The sequence below is a fragment of the Prionailurus viverrinus genome, chromosome D3, assembly GCF_022837055.1.
Source record: "Prionailurus viverrinus isolate Anna chromosome D3, UM_Priviv_1.0, whole genome shotgun sequence".
NCBI classification, from domain to species: Eukaryota; Metazoa; Chordata; class Mammalia; order Carnivora; family Felidae; genus Prionailurus; species Prionailurus viverrinus.
The window spans coordinates 45,001,357-45,020,019 of NC_062572.1; the positions used below are offsets into that span (position 1 = coordinate 45,001,357).

Consider the following 18,663-nt stretch of genomic DNA (forward strand, 5'->3'; position numbering starts at 1 on the left):
AATGACAGTATCAAGTTCTAGACCCGGTTCTGCCACAAACCAATTAAGTCACTTACATTCTGGGGCCTCAACTGTAATACTGGTGCAGTGGCAGAGGACCCACATGGCCTGATTTGAACAGTAAAATCCCAGTTTATACTCATCATTACTAATACACCCTCATCATAATACCCTCAGAGGCCTCCTACAAGCCTCTGGTCACAACATTTTTGTCAACCTATCACGCACATAATACACAACCTTGTGGTTATGTGTGTTTCCATTAAATGATATGTTGACACATTATCGTCTTCACAGCCAACTACACTCTAATTCATCCCTAAACAATGCTTATCTAACAAACATTATTTTCTCCTTAAGACTTATGTAACAAACATTCACACACAGTCTTCTTGGCCTCAGAACACTAGACAGCACTTCAGCACTTTGGCTCAAGGCCACTCTAAACAGCACATCACCAACAAAAAGCGCAAAATACAAAAAAAAAAAAAAAATTGTGGTACTAAAATTACTGCAAAAGGACACTTGCTTATTTCATGAGTTGAAACTAGAAGACAGAGCATCACCTTTTTGGACCTCAGGTGAGACTGTGTCCATTAACTCAAAATTTTTGCCACTATGGAACATGTCTACAAATGACTATGAAAGCACCACAAGTATTGATATTACAGGTATAAATAAATTTTAGTTAAGTAGGTGTATCTGCAAATAGAGAATCCATTTACAATTAAGATCAACTGTAACTGAACTTACCAATTTAAGTCCTGTAAAAAGATACTTGACTTCTTGATTGATAAAACAGCTAAGCTGAAGCTGATTTTCCTTCCCTTTAGTGACTTCTTCTTCTTCAGATTCTGTACATTTCATGCTTGAGAAATAAGATAAGGAATATACCAACAGGCATTCACTTTGTTACATAATCCTGAATATAATAAATTATCCTAATGCTATTAAAATTAATAGCATCACTATTTGCAAATGACAAATCCAATAAAGGGTTAGTATCCAAATCATATGAAGAACTTATACAACACCAAAAAATAATAATTCAATTAAAAATGGGCAGAAGACATAGACATTTCTCCAAAGCAGATATACAGACAGCCAACACATGAAAAGATGTTCAGCATCACTAATCATCAGGAGAATGCAAATCAAACCCACAATATCACCTCACATCTGTCAGAATGGCTAAAATGACAAGTGCTGGCAAGAATGTGAAGAAAAAGGAACTCTCATGAACTGCTGGTGGAAATGCAAACAGGTGCGGCCACTGTGGAACACAGTACAGAACAACCATATGATCCAGGAATTCCACTACTAGGTATTTATCCACAGAATATGGAAACGCTAATTTGAAAAGACATATAGGCACCCCCATGTTTATTGCATTATTTACAATAGCCAAATTATGGAAACAGCCCAAGTGTCCGTTGATGGATGAATGGATAAAGATGTGTTATATATACACAATGGAATATTATTATTCAGCCACAAAAAAAAAAAAAAAAGACTGATATCTTGCAATCCGCAACAACATGAATGGAGCTAGAGGGTAGTACGTTAAGTGAAATAAGTCAGTCAGAAAAAGACACATACTGTATGATTTCACTCGTGGAATTTAAGAAACAAAATCAAATGAACAAAGAGACTAAACCAAGAAACAGACTCTTCTTAGCTATAGAGAACAAACTGATGGTTACTAGAGGGGAGGTGGGTGAAACAGGAAAATGAGCACTGAGTAATGTGTAGAACTGCTGAATCACTTTATTATACACTTAAAACTAATATAACATTGTATGTTATAACTATACTGGAATTTTAAAAAAAAAATAGCATCATACACTGGTATTTAAAACATTTTGGTTTCCAAGTAGATTCATTTCAACATACTTAAAAGTGCTCCATTCACTTACCAACAATATGAGTAATGAGTGTATAAAAGGATAAACTCTCAACAAATATACATTGGTACTCATAGTATTGAATGGTTTTAACACTAAGGTACATAAACAGAAATCATTAAGTTTCTACCCATGACCTAGAAAATAGGCCTTCCCTAAATTCATGAATTCATGTTTTATTGGCTCAATCTCATGTATACAATTTGGCTGATACACTGTTTCATACAATTAAAAAATTCATTCCCTATGAAGTAAAAAAAAAAAAAAAATTCTCTATGAAGTGAATTAATGAGGTTGACTCCGCTAAAGATATACTTAGGAAAAAATAATGAACATCCTTATTAAAGTATATACTTACCTAAACATTAGGATTACTCTAATGGGGATATTTTTCCAAATTCCTAAGTTTCACCATATTTTTCAGGCATAAAGCCTCTGAAGAATTTTTCTTCATACCCCACCCACCACTCCAATCAGTCAACAATGCTACTGATACCCATCTACTTCTAGTAAGTTATGAGTACAGCCTCTACAAATCTTGGCTCATAAGGATACGTAGTTTCAAACTCAACTCCAAAGAACTGATCAATTAAGCTTTTCTTTTTAGAAGGTGTCACTGCTGATGCAGATGAAGAATCTGTCTGCAAAAATTAAAACAAAAATTCCATTTACTTTATATAGATACTAGTGTGTATTTCTTCCCACATAACCCAATTTAGTAAATACGTATTTAAGCTTTTTAAAATGTAAGCCCCTTCTGTAAAATCCTTCAAAAACATCACCAAAAAACTACAGATGCTCAATAATATCTTCTATGTTTAATAAATAATACACTGAATTCAAGTGTCAAATGCAAGCTTTCAAATTCCAACTACAGACTGAGCATGTTAAAGTATTCAAGTACATGTGTATCTATTAAGATGAATTTATTTCAAGCCTTTGGGATTGGTGAGTAGGGGGAAATCAAGGTATAATGGAAGTCTATAAGCACAAACAGATTTCAGTCACCTCTTTAACAGAATCATCTTCTATAGCTTCCAATTTCTGTTGCAATACTCGCATCATTTGTATCCAACATTCATTAGCATCCTGTAATTTAAAAATGACACAGTAAATAATCCTGGCTGTGACAGTGTTTTACCTATAAGAGTCTTCCAAAAGAAGTACTGTTTCCTTAGGGAAGGGGAATAAAGCTATTTTTTTTATTTAAAAATATTAAGTCAAATGAGATATTATATGATCTTCAAAGCAAAGAACTCCAGAACATTCATTCATTCAAGAGAGGTTCACTGATCTCTTCCTTATGCTAAACACTGTTTTAGACACTAAGAATAAACACAGCCATGACCAAAACAGAAGAAGTTCTCAAGGGGGATATAAATAAAATATAACATAAATTCACCTAAAGAGAAGTTATGAAGAAGAAAAAAAAATATGGGAGCAGAAAGTGATGAGGTGAAAGGAAGTGTGCTATTTCAATAGGATAGTCAAGAAAGCTTCTCTGATGCCTTGACATTTGAGCCGGAAGACCCAAATGATATGAGGAAGCAAGCCATGCACTTATCTGTAAGCTAAAGAAAGAAGAGCAAAGACCCTGCAGAAAGAGGGTATGTGGAGGGTTTAAAAAATAGCAAGGAAGCCAGTGAGTGTACAGGAGAGCCAAAGTAAGCAAGGGTGAGAGTGGTACATGATGAGCTCAGGGAGGTAGCCAGGAATAAGATTATTCAGGACTGGGATAGAAAATCACTAAGAGGCAATCAACAAGGGACCAAGGATTATTCCTTAGTAACAGTTTAAGGACTCTAAAAGGTTGTGTGGAGAAACCCGCAAAAAGACGGACAAAAGCAGAAGTGAGATGATCAATTACCAGACCACTCCAGGCAAAAGATAATGATAGTATGAACCACAGAGGACTGATAACTGGAGTGTATTTGGAAATGCAAATACATATGGTAAGTGTATAACACCTAAGTTTTACATTTACACAATGAAAACCCCAGAACCTTGCCCTGTTTACCTGTTGAAGATACTGTCCTTGTTCACCCTTCTCCGCAAACTGTGGGAAAGCCATGTGTAAAAACTGCAGTAGGATAATAGGTGGAATACTAGAAGACGTTTTATCCATGGAATCAAACAAATCTCTAAGGGCTTAAAAAGCAAAGCAAACACTGCTTTATTAAAACAGTGACACATTTAATACATGTTACTATAAATTAATTCTAGATTAATACAAACACAAAACTGCTGAGTACTTTTAAGTATATCTACTCTTTTTGTAGTTTTCAGATTCCCAATAAGAAAAAGATTTGTTTTTAAATCTTAAAGAATTGACCCAAAGACTTTATAATGCACTAACTATAAACAACTTCTGAGCCCTGCCCCTCTGTCTCTCTCTCCTTGCCAGCCTTTGTCTTCCAAAACAAAGCACGGTATATTCATTCAACACAGAGAACACATAACCTTTGTCTAGGGATCAAACAGGCTGATGTTACTGTTTTGGTACTATGCCACTATCAGGCCACCACTCCCAACCGACCTCCCCTTAAGCCCGTACTTAGTTCCGAACTACTCAACTCCTAAATATTAAATAAAATATGTTTAACATACATCCTAACTCTACTGAATAGTTAAGAACCAAAACTAATTTGCCTTCTTCAAAATCTTTCCTCTGCTATCCTCTTTCACTTTCATAAAATCTCATGGTCATGGCAGACTGAGCCCTGCTCTGGGAGTTCAGAATACTCCTGCTCTGCCAACTCCCTGGCTATCATACCTTGCCCTTCTTACTTCATGTACAGCAAAATGCTAGTCTAGCCTATCTTGACTCGTTTCGTTAACTAACATGTGAAATGTTATCTACCATTAGTATATACAAACCAAAGCCCAGAAAATACTAAGCACAAAGCCAGTGTGCAATAAAATGTTCCCAAATAAAACAACGTGGTGTTTAAAAATGTTTTTCCAAGAGATAGCAAAAATTAATTACTACCAAGCTAATGATTTTCAAAAGAAAAAATCTAAATTATAGCACACTTTAATAAAGTACACATTACTCAAAATAAACAATGGTTTAAGATTTAATATATACCATAAACAGAGCATCTCAAAGTATTTCACTAGTTTGAAAGAAAAAGATCAAAAATGCACTATACATTAAAAGAGACTAGTAAAACATGAAAATTGAATGCAATGTATGATCCCAAACTGGCTCCCAAAGCAAAGAACTTTACAATGGCAATACTGGATCAACTGCCGAAATTTAAGTAATCTGTATTTTAGAGTACTTCATCCATGTTAAACCCCTAGATTTTGAAAAATGGTAATTGTCTTGTGATTATGAATGTCCTTATTCTTGGGAAATACATACTGAAGTATTCAGGAATAAACTGTGATGTCTATACCTTACTCTTGAAGGTTCAAAAAAAAAAAAAACAAAACAAAACACACAACAAAAAAAAAAAACATGGTTACAGAGAATGATGAGCCAGGTATCAAAAGTTAATAATTGGTGAATTCTTATAACTGTTCTGTAAATTTAAATTTAGCACAAAACAGGGGTGCCTGGGTGGCTCAGTCAGTTAAGCACCTGACTCTTGGTTTCAGCTCAGGTCATGATCTCACATTTCATGGGTTCGAGCCCCATATCGGGCTCTGTGCTGACAGTGAGGAGCCTGCTTGGGCTTCTCACTCCCTCCTCTCTCTCTGGCCCTCCCCCGCTCACACACTCTCTTTCTCAAAATAAATAAATAAACATTTAAAAAAATTAGCCCAGGGGCACCTGGTGGCTCAGGTGGTTAAGCACCTGATATTGGCTCAGGTCATGATCTCGTGGCTCTGAGTCTGAGCCCTGTGTCAGGCTCTGCGCTAACATGTTATAGCCTGGAGCCTGCTTCAGAATCTTTGTCTCCCTCTCTCTCTGCCCCTCCCCTGCACACACTCGGTCTCTTTTAAAAATAAACATTTAAAAAAATTAGCACAAAATAAAATTTAAAAATGAAAAACAGTATCTTTCATCTCCTCAATACTACAAGCCTCTTAGAGGATACTGGAGAAGTTGCTGAAATTCCAAGTTACTCTTAGATACAAAAGCAAACAAGTAAACTAGATATAAATGATCATATTTTTCTCATTAAAAACTTCCAATAAATCTTTCAGGAAAAAAATGGTCAAAAGGAAAAACCTCTAACTACAAATGACACAAAGAAACATACTGTTTTTATAGTATTACAAATTAACAGCTGACCACAATGAGATACCACTTCACACCCCTAGGCTAGCTATAATCAAAAACAGACAATACCAAGTATTATCAACAATACAGAGAAATGGGAACCCTTATTCATGCTGGGAGAAATATAAAATGATGCAGCTGCTTTGGAAAACAGTCTGGCATTCCTCAAAAAGTTAAAGTATAGTTACCATACGACCCAGCAATTCCACTCACGGATATATACCCAAGAGAAATAAAAACATGTCCACAGAAATCCTTGAACAAGTTTTTAGCAATACTTACAATAGCAATACTACAATAGTCAAAAGTGGAAACCACCCAAATGTCTATCATTGATAAAAGGACAAAGGAAATACAATATATGCCTACAACAGCATCCTTTTCAGCAATAAGGAATCAAGCACTCATAATACTACAATCTGGATGAACCTTGAAAATAGTGAAAGAAGCCACTCTAAAAAGACCACATATTGTAAATTCCATTTTTGTCAAAAGTCCAGAATAGGCAAATTTATGGAGACTGACAGTAGGTGAGTGGCTGTACAGGGCTGGGGGTGGAGACCAGAAAACAGGGTGACTGCGAAAGGTTACAGAGTTTCTTTTTCAAAGCGATGAAATGTTCTAAAATGGACCTGTGGTGATGGCTGCACAACCCTGAGTATACTAAAAGACAACGAATTGTGCACTTTAAGTGCATAAATTGTATGGAATGGGAATTGTATCTAGTTAAAGCTGTTACAAACAAAAAGGCACAGCCGTAAGAATACCTTATCAATCTAACCCAATGACTTAAGAAAGTATTCACTTGTAAAACTGTCCCAAAATGAATGGGGACAGAATACATGGTCTCATGTAATGAAGAAATGTTATTCCCATGCTTTAAGAATTTGTTTCTCCTCATATTTCATATACCATTTCCTTACACTAACACTAGACTCTCTTGTAATGACTGCATCAACTATAATAAAACCTACCTCTTGCTATCCTCAGAGATAGGTCTTACTAATAGAACCTAAAGCCAAAATTAAATTTAATCCAAAAAACCGAAAGACTCTTAGTGAGAAAAGACAGACATCAAAGGTTTATAATTTGGATAATAAAATAAAATGTAAGTATAAGTACTCCGATTTTAATGAGACGAGGTTTTACAAAACAATTTTTTAAATTGAAAGCTACTAAACAAAGTGAGTGAAAAATAACTTATTGAATACTACACTGCCCTCTCAAAAAAGGAGTTTTAAGATACTGACCTGCAGTAATGTACTGTGCTGAAGCCATTTCCCCTGAAGCTCTCAAGGCACCTGCATACCTAGGAACATTAGGCAGAATTAAATAGGATTCGGTTCATTCTGAAACTCAAATGAGAAGAAACTAGTTAAAAGAGCTTATGACACCTTCAACTGCAAGTTTATCAGAGTTGTTCCCACCTTTATATTTCCTCCTCTTTTGGTCTTGTTACATTAACAATTATATGTACAAAAAGGAACACTAAGAAAAAAGGGAATTTAGGGGTGCCTGGGTGGCTCAGTCGGTTGAGCCTCTGACTCTTGGTTTTGGCTCAGGTCATGATCTCACGGTTCATGATATCGAGCCCTCCACCAGGCTCTGTGCTGACAGCATAGAGCCTGCTTGGGATTCTCTCTCTCCCCCCTCCCTGCCCCTCCCCTATGCACTGCTCCCAAAATAAACATTTCAAAAAGGGAAAAAAAGGGGTGCCCGTGTGGCTCATTGAGTTAAGCATCTGACTTCAGCTCCAGTCATGCTCTCATAGTTTGTGGGTTCAAGACCCACGTCAGGCTCTGTGCTGACCTCTCAGAGCCTGGAGCCTGCTTCAGATTCTGTGTCTCCTTTCTCTGCCCCTCCCCTCAGCTCATGCTCTTATCTCTCTCTCAAAAATAAAAAAAAATAAAAATAAAAAAAAACTTTTTTTAATGTTTGTTTTAAAGAAAAAAAGAATTAGATGAATGAAGACTACTTTTAAATTCTTTCTCTTAACACTTTACTTATTTATTTATTTATTTATTTATTTATTTATTTATTTTAATGTTTATTTCTGAGACAGAGAGAGAGAGAGACAAATCATGAGCAGGGGAGGGGCAGACAGAGAGGGAGACCCAGAATCCAAAGCAGGCTCCAGGTTCTCAGCTGCCAGCACAGAGCCCAATGCGGGGTTTGAACTCACAAACCATGAGATCATGAACTGAGCAGAAGTCCAATGCTTAACCAACGGAGCCACCCAGGCGCCCCTCCCTGCCAACAATTACTTTAAAAAAAAACATTTCCCGGGGCACCTAGTGGCTCAGTCCGTTAAGCAACCAACTCTTAGTTTTGGCTCAGCTCATGATCTCACATTTTGTGAGTTTTGAGCCCCATGTTGAGCTCAGCGTTGACAGTGCAGAGCCTGCTTGGAATTCTCTCCTCTATCTCAAAATAAATAAACTTAAAAAATTAAAAAAAAAAAAAACATTTCCTGAAAACACTGCAAAACAAAAAAGTATACGTGTAATATCCATTACAAAGAAAATAAAACACAATTTCAGAAATAACAAAGAAAAAAAAGCATTACATCAAAAACATTAAATCAAAGTCAATATACCTACATTCAGCATTAACTTTCTATGTAACAATAAATAAGTCCCTTTAATTTTCAAGTCTGTCTGCTTACCTATAAAATGAGGTGTTTCTATTAAATAATTTCTAAATTCACTTTCAATTTATAATTCTCAGTTAATTTATAACAGCACAAAGAACTGGCCATTCAAAGGAAATAAACTAGTATTTTATTCATACATCTTATGACACAGAATCAGAAATGATCATTCATATATCAAACACCGAGGGGCAAGAGAATGACTGCCTATTCACTATGATTAAAACTATGTTCATGTACCACACACCCACCGAAGGGACTAAAATGAAAAAGAATGATATCAACCAAGATTGGCAAGAATGTAGAGCCATAAGAACTATCAATACCATCAGTAACATGGATGAATTTCAAAAATTATGCTAACTAAACTAAGCCAAACCAAAAATACATTCTGTACATTTAAGTTCCTGAATGCACAAAACTAATATGAGATCAGTAGCTGCTTGCAGAGTTGGGTAGTGGGTGGGAATGAGGACTAGGAAAAGGTAGAAATATAAAAACTTCCTGGGATGAGGGAAATGTTCTTAATTTGTAAAATGGGTTACAGATATTTGCATTTATCAAAACTGATCACACCAAACACAAGATATTTACTCGATGTAAATTACATTTCTATTTAAAAATAAAAAAAAAACTTTGGGGGGGCACCTGGGTCTCTCATTCAGTTGACCCATCTGACTTGATTTTGGCTGATCCCAGGGTTATGGGATCGAGTCCTGTGTCAGGCTCCATGCTGAACATGGAGACTGATTAAGATTTTCCCTTTCTTTCTTTCTTTTTCTTTCTTTCTCTATCTCCACCCCCTCTGCCCCCTCCCATGCTCGTGTGCGTACTTTCTCTAAAATAAAAAAATAAAGTAAAAAAATTTCTGTGCTTATGTAAACAATCAAAGACGTCACAGAAAATGTCAAATTATATCCAACTGAAAAGTTGTTAATTTAGATATTTTGGAAATTGCTATGACTCAAGTTTTTAAGTTTTTCAGTACACAATTCATAACAATGTCTAAATTATATATATTCGTTTTGAAAAGTGAAAATCATAATAGCTTCCCTCTTAGTTTGTAACTTCTTAAAAGGCACTTCTGAAGTTAAAATAATGTACTAATAAAGCAAGTGTATCCCAAAACATCAGTCAAGTTTATAACAACATGTTGTTAGTGAATTTTACTTCTAGTTACAGGACAACATTGCTAACTATCCCTACATTCATGGCAAAGGCTATACTAATGAATTATCTTTTAAGTCACTAAGAATAGGAAAAGCATAATTTAATACTATCTCCCCACACAAACCTCTCATTATACCAAAAAATAATAAAAAAAATTTTTTTTGACGTTTATTTATTTTTGAGAGAGAGACAAAGCATGAGCATGACCAGAGGAGGGACAGAGAGAGGGAGACACAAAATCTGAGGCAGGCTCCAGCCTCTGAGCTGTCAGCACAGAGCCCGATGTGGGGCTAGAACTCATGAACCATGAGATCATGACCTAAGTTGAAGTCAGACACTTAAAGGACTGAGCCACCCAGGTGCCCCTACCAAGAAAACGTTTAATTCCTAATTAAGGTAAAACCATCCAATAAGCCAAATAACATTAACAGTTGAACTTTACAAAGAAAAACTGTTAGAAAATAAAAGGAAAAACTGACAAGAGTACAGAGAGATGTAACAGAAAACACTAAGAGGTTTTACAGAAGATAAAAAATAAAAGAGTATCTTTTCTAAGAAAGTCTTTACCAAGTCAATAAATTAAAAAAAAACAACAAATGAGGGGTGCCTGGGTGGCTCAGCCAGTTAAGTGTCCGACTTTGGCTCAGGTCATGATCTCGCGGTTTGTGGGTTCCAGCCCTGCCTCGGGCTCTGTGCTGACAGTTTAGAGCCTGAAGCCTGCTTCAGATTCTGGTGTCTCCCTCTCTCTCTGCCCCTCCCCTGCTCACGCTCTGTCTCTCTCTGTCTTTCAATAATAAATAAACGTTAAAAAAAATTTAAAAAAAACACTACATGATATAGAAAATCCAAATGTAATTAGTAAGCTTTAGTCTATTATACTTTATACTTTATCACCTACAAAAAAAAAAAAAAAAAAAAAAAAGGACGTTTTGACTTTTCTATCATCTGTGATATACAAGAATCAATCATACATCAGCTAACCCCAAACATTCATCAACAGAAAAATAGATATTGTGTAGTAGATCCATACAGTGGCATAGTACACAGCATGAACATCATAAACTACAACTACACACACAAGGTTAAGCCAAAACTAATGAGCCAGACCCAAATGAACACAATCCATGTTTCTGCTTATAAAGAGTTCCAAACAGGCAAAGTTAATCCATGAGGTTAGAAGTCACATTATCATTAACTATTCTGAACACAAAGTAGAGGCAGCCATCAGGAAGGGAGAGTCACGAGGGAATATTTAGAGGCTGATGGGATTCTGTTTGTCTGTGTTGGTTACACAGATGTGTTCATGGAGATAATTCATTCATATACTTTTCTGTATGTTAAAATTTAATAGTTATAAATGAATTCAGAGTCAAAAGGAAGATTTTATAGTTTTTTTTTTCAAAAACATGTGAACAGCCTCATCTAATGGAGAACAGCAACCAAAACTCAGAACTAAATACAAATACCATACTGTCATTACTACACAAGAATAAATGATCTAAGCGTACAACTTAAGAAATCAGAAAATAAAACAAGCCAAAGGAAAATAGAAATAAGTTAATACAAAGAAAAGTAGGATGAATCAATCAAAAAAAGTGACTGAATAAATCTAACAGCTGATTCTTTGAAAAATAAAATCTACAAACCTCTAGCAAGATAATCAAGGGAAAAAATACATAACAAATAAAAATGAAAATGAGGGGAAATACAGGTCCAAAAATAGATAATTCTTATGCTAAAATATCTGAAAGACATAAGGACAAATTCATAGGAAAACATAAATTACCAAAACTTACCCAAAAGACACAGAAAATGTACATTTAAAATGCCCCCCCCCCCAAAAAAAAGGTTTGGTCCAGCCAATTTTATAGTTAAGTTCTATTAAGAATAGATCATTCCTGGGGCGCCTGGGTGGCGCAGTCAGTTGAGCATCCGACTTCAGCCAGGTCACGATCTCGCGGTCCGTGAGTTCGAGCCCCGCGTCGGGCTCTGGGCTGATGGCTCAGAGCCTGGAGCCTGTTTCTGATTCTGTGTCTCCCTCTCTCTCTCTCTCTGCCCCTCCCCTGTTCATGCTCTGTCTCTCTCTGTCCCAAAAATAAATAAACGTTGAAAAAAAACAAAAAACAAAAAACAAAAAACACCTCCCATGGAAGTTTCTCTCTCTTCTTTCATTCCTATTTTATCACTGAGTGCCATTTTTCCAAAGACATACAACCCCATCCATGTCCTCTTGTAGTAAGTTAGTTAAGTACAAAGGCTTCTGACCTGTAAAAACTTAGTATTCAAAAAGTATTTCATCTGGTCAAGAAAACTGAAATCAACAGAATGAAATCTCCCCTGCTTATATAAAACTCAGAGAAATAACCCCAAAACATGAAGGACTTCTCCTTGGAATAGAGCCTGGAAGATATCCGAGATGAACAAAATACAAAGAAGTCTTGGAAGTAAGACAAGTCTGCTCCCAGTAGCCAGTTTTTAGGGCAGAGAGCTGCCCAATAAGCTGCTCATTCAGCTCATTTGCAAATGAAATATAAGCAAGAGAACATGGGTGCATAAGATAACTACACAATCTCAACACAAACGAGAGATCAATCCTTACATCTAAGGAAAACAGAGTTTAAATTAAAAAGGTCCAAACAAGGCGGGGAAAAAGACCTTGAAATAAGAATACTTCAGAGCCTCGAAGAAAGAAAAGCAGAATTCGTATCCAAAATTAAGAACATGAGATTAAAGAAAAGAAAGTTGTGATAAGCAACTGTGAAACAAAGCTAATGCATAAATCAGTGAAATGTAAAATAGAACTGAGGCACTCTCCCAGAAGACAGCACATAAAATAAAAAATCAGAAGTGCAGACAAAAAAAGAGACATGAAAAACAGATCCAGAAACTATTATTCTGAATATAAGGGAAGCCAGATAAAACAAAGGAGAAACTATCTGAAGAAATAACAGCCAAGAATGTCCAAAGTTTAGGACAAGAGTCCTTACACTAAAAGTGCTCACTCAGCACTAAATAAGGTAAATAAAACCCCACACCTACCCTATTAGAAAACTCTGAAAAACAAAAAGAAAAAGAAAACCTTAAAAATTATTAACAGAAAAGAATAAGAAATGAGACTGATATTAGATCTCTCATATCTGTGGGCACACAAAAATAGTGGAAAAGTAACTACAAACCTCTGGGGAAAAAGCACTCTGACTTTAACATTTCCCATCAAAGCAGTTCTGAAACAGTACCAAACATGGCAGCCTTTCTCAATCAAGACTCTAAGTGCCTGGAAGATAGGTACTATGTCTTGTTCACTAATGACTACACCAGCTATAAGCTAGACAACTTCATAAATACCTGACAAGTATTCACTTCAGAGAAATTTAGAAAACCTTCTGTTACTCTCAGGTTTCTGTATAATCCTCTCTCCTCTCTATTGCCCAGTTCTATCAAAGCATTTCACAAGCCACTAAGGAAAAAAGAAGAAGAAGAAAAAAAAAAAAAAAATCAACATTCATAAAGCTGGCTAAGAATTCAAATTGCAATTTAGAATTCTATCCTACATTAACAAGCGGCAATGTATATACCAAGACAGTTGTAATAAATTTAGTGAGAATTAAGTGACATTTTTTAAGTTATACATTTATATTCACTGAGGAGAAAGGATCTTCATTTACAGACTATTTCACAGGCTGTCAAAACACAGGTAACTGTTTACTCTTTTTTCTTTTGTACAGTGGTATAAAAATTATTCACCAGCATAAGGACAAATCAATACAAATAAAGGTATTTATTTCTAGACTAGAACTGAGAGTTCTGAAATAAATCTTATTACATACATCATGGTCAACTGATTTTCAATAAAGGTGCTAGGGCAATTCATCAAGGAAAGAGTCTTCAACAAATGGAACTCAAAAAAACAGGATATCCATTTGCACAAGAATGAGATATCAACTTCCCACCATACGTAAAAATTAACTAAAAATAGATTAGAGACCTAAATTTAAGAGTTAAAATTATGAAGCTCTTAAAATATAGGATTAAATATTTGTGACCTAGGATGAGGCAACTGTTTCATATGTAAGATACACACACACACACACACACACACACAAAATTAAACTACATCAAAATTAAAACCTCTTGTGTTACAAAACAGTAACATCAAGAAAGTGAAGACAACTCACAAAATGAAAGAAAATATCTGCAAATTATCTGAAAAAGGACTTACATCCAGAACATGTAACTTACACACTTGTAACTGAACAATCAAAAGACAAACCATTTAAAACACAGGCAAAGGGGGCACCTGGGTTGAGTGTCCAACTCAGCTCAGGTCATGATCTCACTATTTGTGAGCCTCATGTGGGGCTCACTGCTGTCAGCACAGAGCCAGCTTCAGATCTTCTGTCTTCCTCTCTCTCTGCCCCACCCCTACCCACACGCACACATGCACTCTCGCTCTCTCTCAAAAATAAACATTTAAAAAAAAGATTAAAGTTAAAAAAAATAAAACACAGGCAAAGAATTTGAACAGACATTTCTCCAAAGAAGATATACAAGCCAATAAATACATGAAAAGATGATCATCACTAGTCATTAGGTAATTACAAACAACAACTACAATGAGATACCATTTTACATTTAGGATGACTATAATCAAAGACATTGGAATAAAAAGACTGGCATGGAGGTGGAGAAATTGGAACTCTCTTACATTGCTGGTCAGAAGAGAAAATGGTGCCAAGCAGTTTGGCAGTTCCACAAAACGCTGTTTAACAAAGAGTTACTACATGACCAAGTAATCCACTCATAATCAAAAGAAATGAAAACTGGTCTGCACAACAACTTCTCCCTGAATGTTCATGGTAGGTAACATTATTATAACAGCCTCAAAATGGAAACTAATCAAATGTTTATCAACAGATGAACAGATTAACATAATATGGTATGTCCATAGAGCTGAATATTCAGCCATAAAAAGGAATGAAGTAGTGACATATACTACAACATGAATAAACCCAGAAAATATATTATGCTAAGTAAAAGAAACCAGTCACAAAAAATTACTTACTGTATGATTCCATTTATATCAAATGTCCAGAATAGGCAAATGGATAATACAGAAAGTAGATAAATGGTTGCCTAGAGCTGGAGGTGGGAAAGGTAAAAGGAGTGACTGCTCAGGAATAGGTTTCTTTCAGGAAGGAAAAAAATAATCTAAAATTAGACTGTGATAATGGCTGTACAATCTTGTGAATATAATAAAGACCATTTAATCAAATACTTTAAACAGATGAATTGTACAATAAATGAGCATCTCAAATAAAGCTGCTAAAAAAACTATACACACAATGATACACTAAACACTACTCACCCAAATGTGAACCTCCCTTACCTACCAACAGGATTACAGCATTTCTCTTCTGTCTTACCTTTTAAGGGCATCTTTGAGTTCAGGCACGGAACGAATACACTGAACTGTGGCATTCATGTAACAAGTGTTACCAAGGTTTGTCAATCCACATGGCAATTCCATCTGATAAAGAAAAGGATTAATTCATTTTTATAAAATGACATAGCATGTATAAAATCCCTAAAATTTACACTTTGAAGTACAATTTACCAACTCATACCAATTTATATTCCACCTTCACCCGGAAGTAACAATGTCTTATATCCCACAATAGAAATGTGTACTTGCAACATGCTGACTAATATTGTGTTTTTAACTCCCTTCTTGAAAATAATAAGAGAACAATCCTATCCGTCTTGCCCACCTTTGCAGGCTTATCATTAGAATGGGGTAACAAAGTATACATAGAAACACTTCAAAAAAAGAAAAAAATAACACTATAAAAATGCTCAATGATAAAAAAATAACATTTGACAAATTTGTGTTAACCAGTTTTTTTAAAACAATATTGCAATTTAGGATACACTGTATGTATTTTCAACAAGGAAAATTCTAAGAATTTAAACAATCCAGCATTTAAACTACTTATCGTCTTTAAGCCTGTTTTCCCATAAAATAATAGCAGTTAGCATAACACTTATTAAAGATACTATTGACTTGGCATTGAATTATCCAATTATACAAGGACTCCTCAAGCCAGTTTCAAAAATAAAACCTTTTACTACTAAAAACATACATCTTAATATTAACAATTAAATCTTTAAAACATTTAGATGCTACTTTCTGAAAGGCATCCTAGTAACTGTAGCAATCAAATATATAAAACGTGGTATGTCTTACCGCAGATGCTAACTGTTCTTCAGTCATGTCTTCTACAAAGACAGTCTTAGCTGAGGGCTCCTCAGGAAGAGCATCTGCTGACCCCATCATTAGTAGAGTCATTCCCTATTTTTAAAACAAAAAAATTTAATTTCATAAAGATGCTCAAATGATGTGTATATCCAATAAAAGAAAACAGGTACCAAAAAAAAAAAAGAACACCACATACTGCATGCTTGTATTTGCCAGAAAAGGTAAATCTACAGAGACACCAAGTAGACTAGTGGTTGCTAGGGCTAAAAGGTAGAAAGAGGGAGTGACTTTTAACACACACCCATTTTTTCCAAGGGTGATGGAATGTTCTAAAATTAGACTGTAGTGAAAGTTATACAACTCTCATCAATATACTAAAAATTACTGAGTTATTAAAAAAAAAAATTCTGAGCTGGCTGCTTCAGACCAGAGGTCACCTGCTTATCTGCAAAGGGGAGTGAAGAAACCAGAATGGTGGAACATCTGTATCTTAATTGTGGTGGTGGTTACAGGGCTCTATAAAATTAACCCAATTCAAACTGTACACTAAAATTTTACAGGTGAATTTTAATCCATATCAATCAATTATGCCTCAATGAAGCTAGGGGAAAAATAAACACTGTCATAAAGACAGGTGAGAATGGGGGCACCTGGGTGGCTCAGTTGGTTAAACGCCCAACTTCGGCTCAGGTCATGATCTCACTGTCCATAAGTTCAAACCCTGCATTCAGCTCTGTGCTGAAAGCTCAGAGCCTGGAGCCTGCTTCAGAGGCTGTGTCTCCCTCTCTCTCTGGCCCTCCCCCACTCACAATGTCTCTCTCTCTCTCTCTCTCTCAAAAATAAACATTAAGACAGGTGAGAATGTTTACAATACTGGAGTGGAGGGAATTCTTGAAATGCTCATTTAGTGGAATCATTTCTCCCCATAAACTAAGCACAGGTAAGATTCTTTCTGTAAATGTCTATTTCTAACTGTAACAATTATTTACATTTGAATAGAATTATTTTGAGAGCATCAAACCCTCCATTATTAAAAATCATCAAACACAGAAGTTAGTTCAAAATATCCAATTTTATAATTCTACATTGTCAGCCTAAGGGAACATTTATATTCAATAATATGTAACATTCCATACAATAAGAACAATATCCCCTCAAATCTCGTAATCCTGAAATGTGAACAATGTCTTACTACAGAAGACATGAGTGCATAAGAAGAGTAGGGAGATTTTAAGGAAAAAAAAAAAAAAAAAAAAAAGGAAGGCACCTGAGTGGCTCAGTCGGTTGGGCATCCGACTTCAGCTCAGGTCATGATCTCACGGTTTGTGAGTTCAAGCCCCGCGTTGGGCTCTGTGCTGACAGCTCAGAGTTTGGAGCCTCCTTCAGATTCTGTGTCTCCTTCTCTCTCTGCCCCTCCCCAACTTGTGCTGTCTCTCTAGGTCTCTCAAAAACTAAATAAATGTAAAAAAAAAAAAATTAAAAAAAAAAAAGCCAGAAGTAGAAGTTAGAAAAAAAGAAGATGAATATTTCTACATGAGGATTAAAATTAGAAAATTAATAAGGCTGGGGCACCTAGCTGGCTCAGTCAGTGGAGCATGCAACTCTTGATCTCGGGACTGTGAGTTTGAGCCCCATGTTGGGTATACAAGTTAAAAATAAAGCCTTTAAGAAAATTAATAAAGTTGGGAATGCAAGCTTGTGCAGCCACTCTGGAAAACAGTATGGAGGTTCCTCAAAAAACTAAAAACAGAACTACCCTACGACCCAGCAATTGCATTACTAGGCATTTATCCAAGGGATACAGGTGTGCTGTATCGAAGGTTCACATGCACCCCCATGTTTATAGAAGCACTATCAACAATAGCCAAAGTATGGAAAGAGCCCAAATGTCCATCAATGGATGAATGGATAAAGAAGATGTGGTGTGTGTGTGTGTATGTGTATGTATGTACACACACACACACACACACACACACACACACACACACACACACACACAAAATGGAGTATTACTCAGCAATCGGAAAGAATGAAATCTTGCCATTTGCAACTACGTGGATGGAACTAGAGGGTATTATGCTAAGTGCAATTAGTCAGAGAAAGACAAAAATCATATGACTTCACTCAGATGAGGACCTTAAGAGACAAAACAGGTGAACATAAGAGAAGGGAAACAAAAATAATATAAAAACAGGGAGGGGGACAAAACATAAGAGACTCATAAATATGGAGAACAAACTGAGGGTTACTGAAGGGATTTTGGGAGGGGGGATGGGCTAAATGGGGAAGGGGCACTAAGGAATCTACTCCTGAAATCATTGTTGCACTATATGCTAACTAATTTGGATGTAAGTTTAAAAAAATAAAAAATAAACTTAAATAAATACAAAGAAAGAAAATTAATAAAGTTAACAAACTCAGTCTTCATAGTACCTATGTTGAACTCCAATAA

The 18,663-nt window shown here is 35.7% G+C and overlaps 1 protein-coding gene across 1 annotated transcript in view; it reads right to left on the reverse strand.

The window, feature by feature from the left end:
• The window catches only part of USP14 (ubiquitin specific peptidase 14), a 48,257-nt gene that overhangs the window by 10,364 nt on the left and 19,230 nt on the right, over positions 1 to 18,663 (reverse strand). The window contains exons 4-10 of the mRNA XM_047828773.1: positions 16,200 to 16,304; positions 15,379 to 15,482; positions 7,386 to 7,444; positions 3,922 to 4,052; positions 2,913 to 2,993; positions 2,460 to 2,545; positions 754 to 868 (exon numbers count right to left, since the gene is read on the reverse strand). Coding sequence (XP_047684729.1) covers positions 754 to 868; positions 2,460 to 2,545; positions 2,913 to 2,993; positions 3,922 to 4,052; positions 7,386 to 7,444; positions 15,379 to 15,482; positions 16,200 to 16,304 — 681 coding nt within the window. The remainder of the gene's footprint in view (positions 1 to 753; positions 869 to 2,459; positions 2,546 to 2,912; positions 2,994 to 3,921; positions 4,053 to 7,385; positions 7,445 to 15,378; positions 15,483 to 16,199; positions 16,305 to 18,663) is intronic.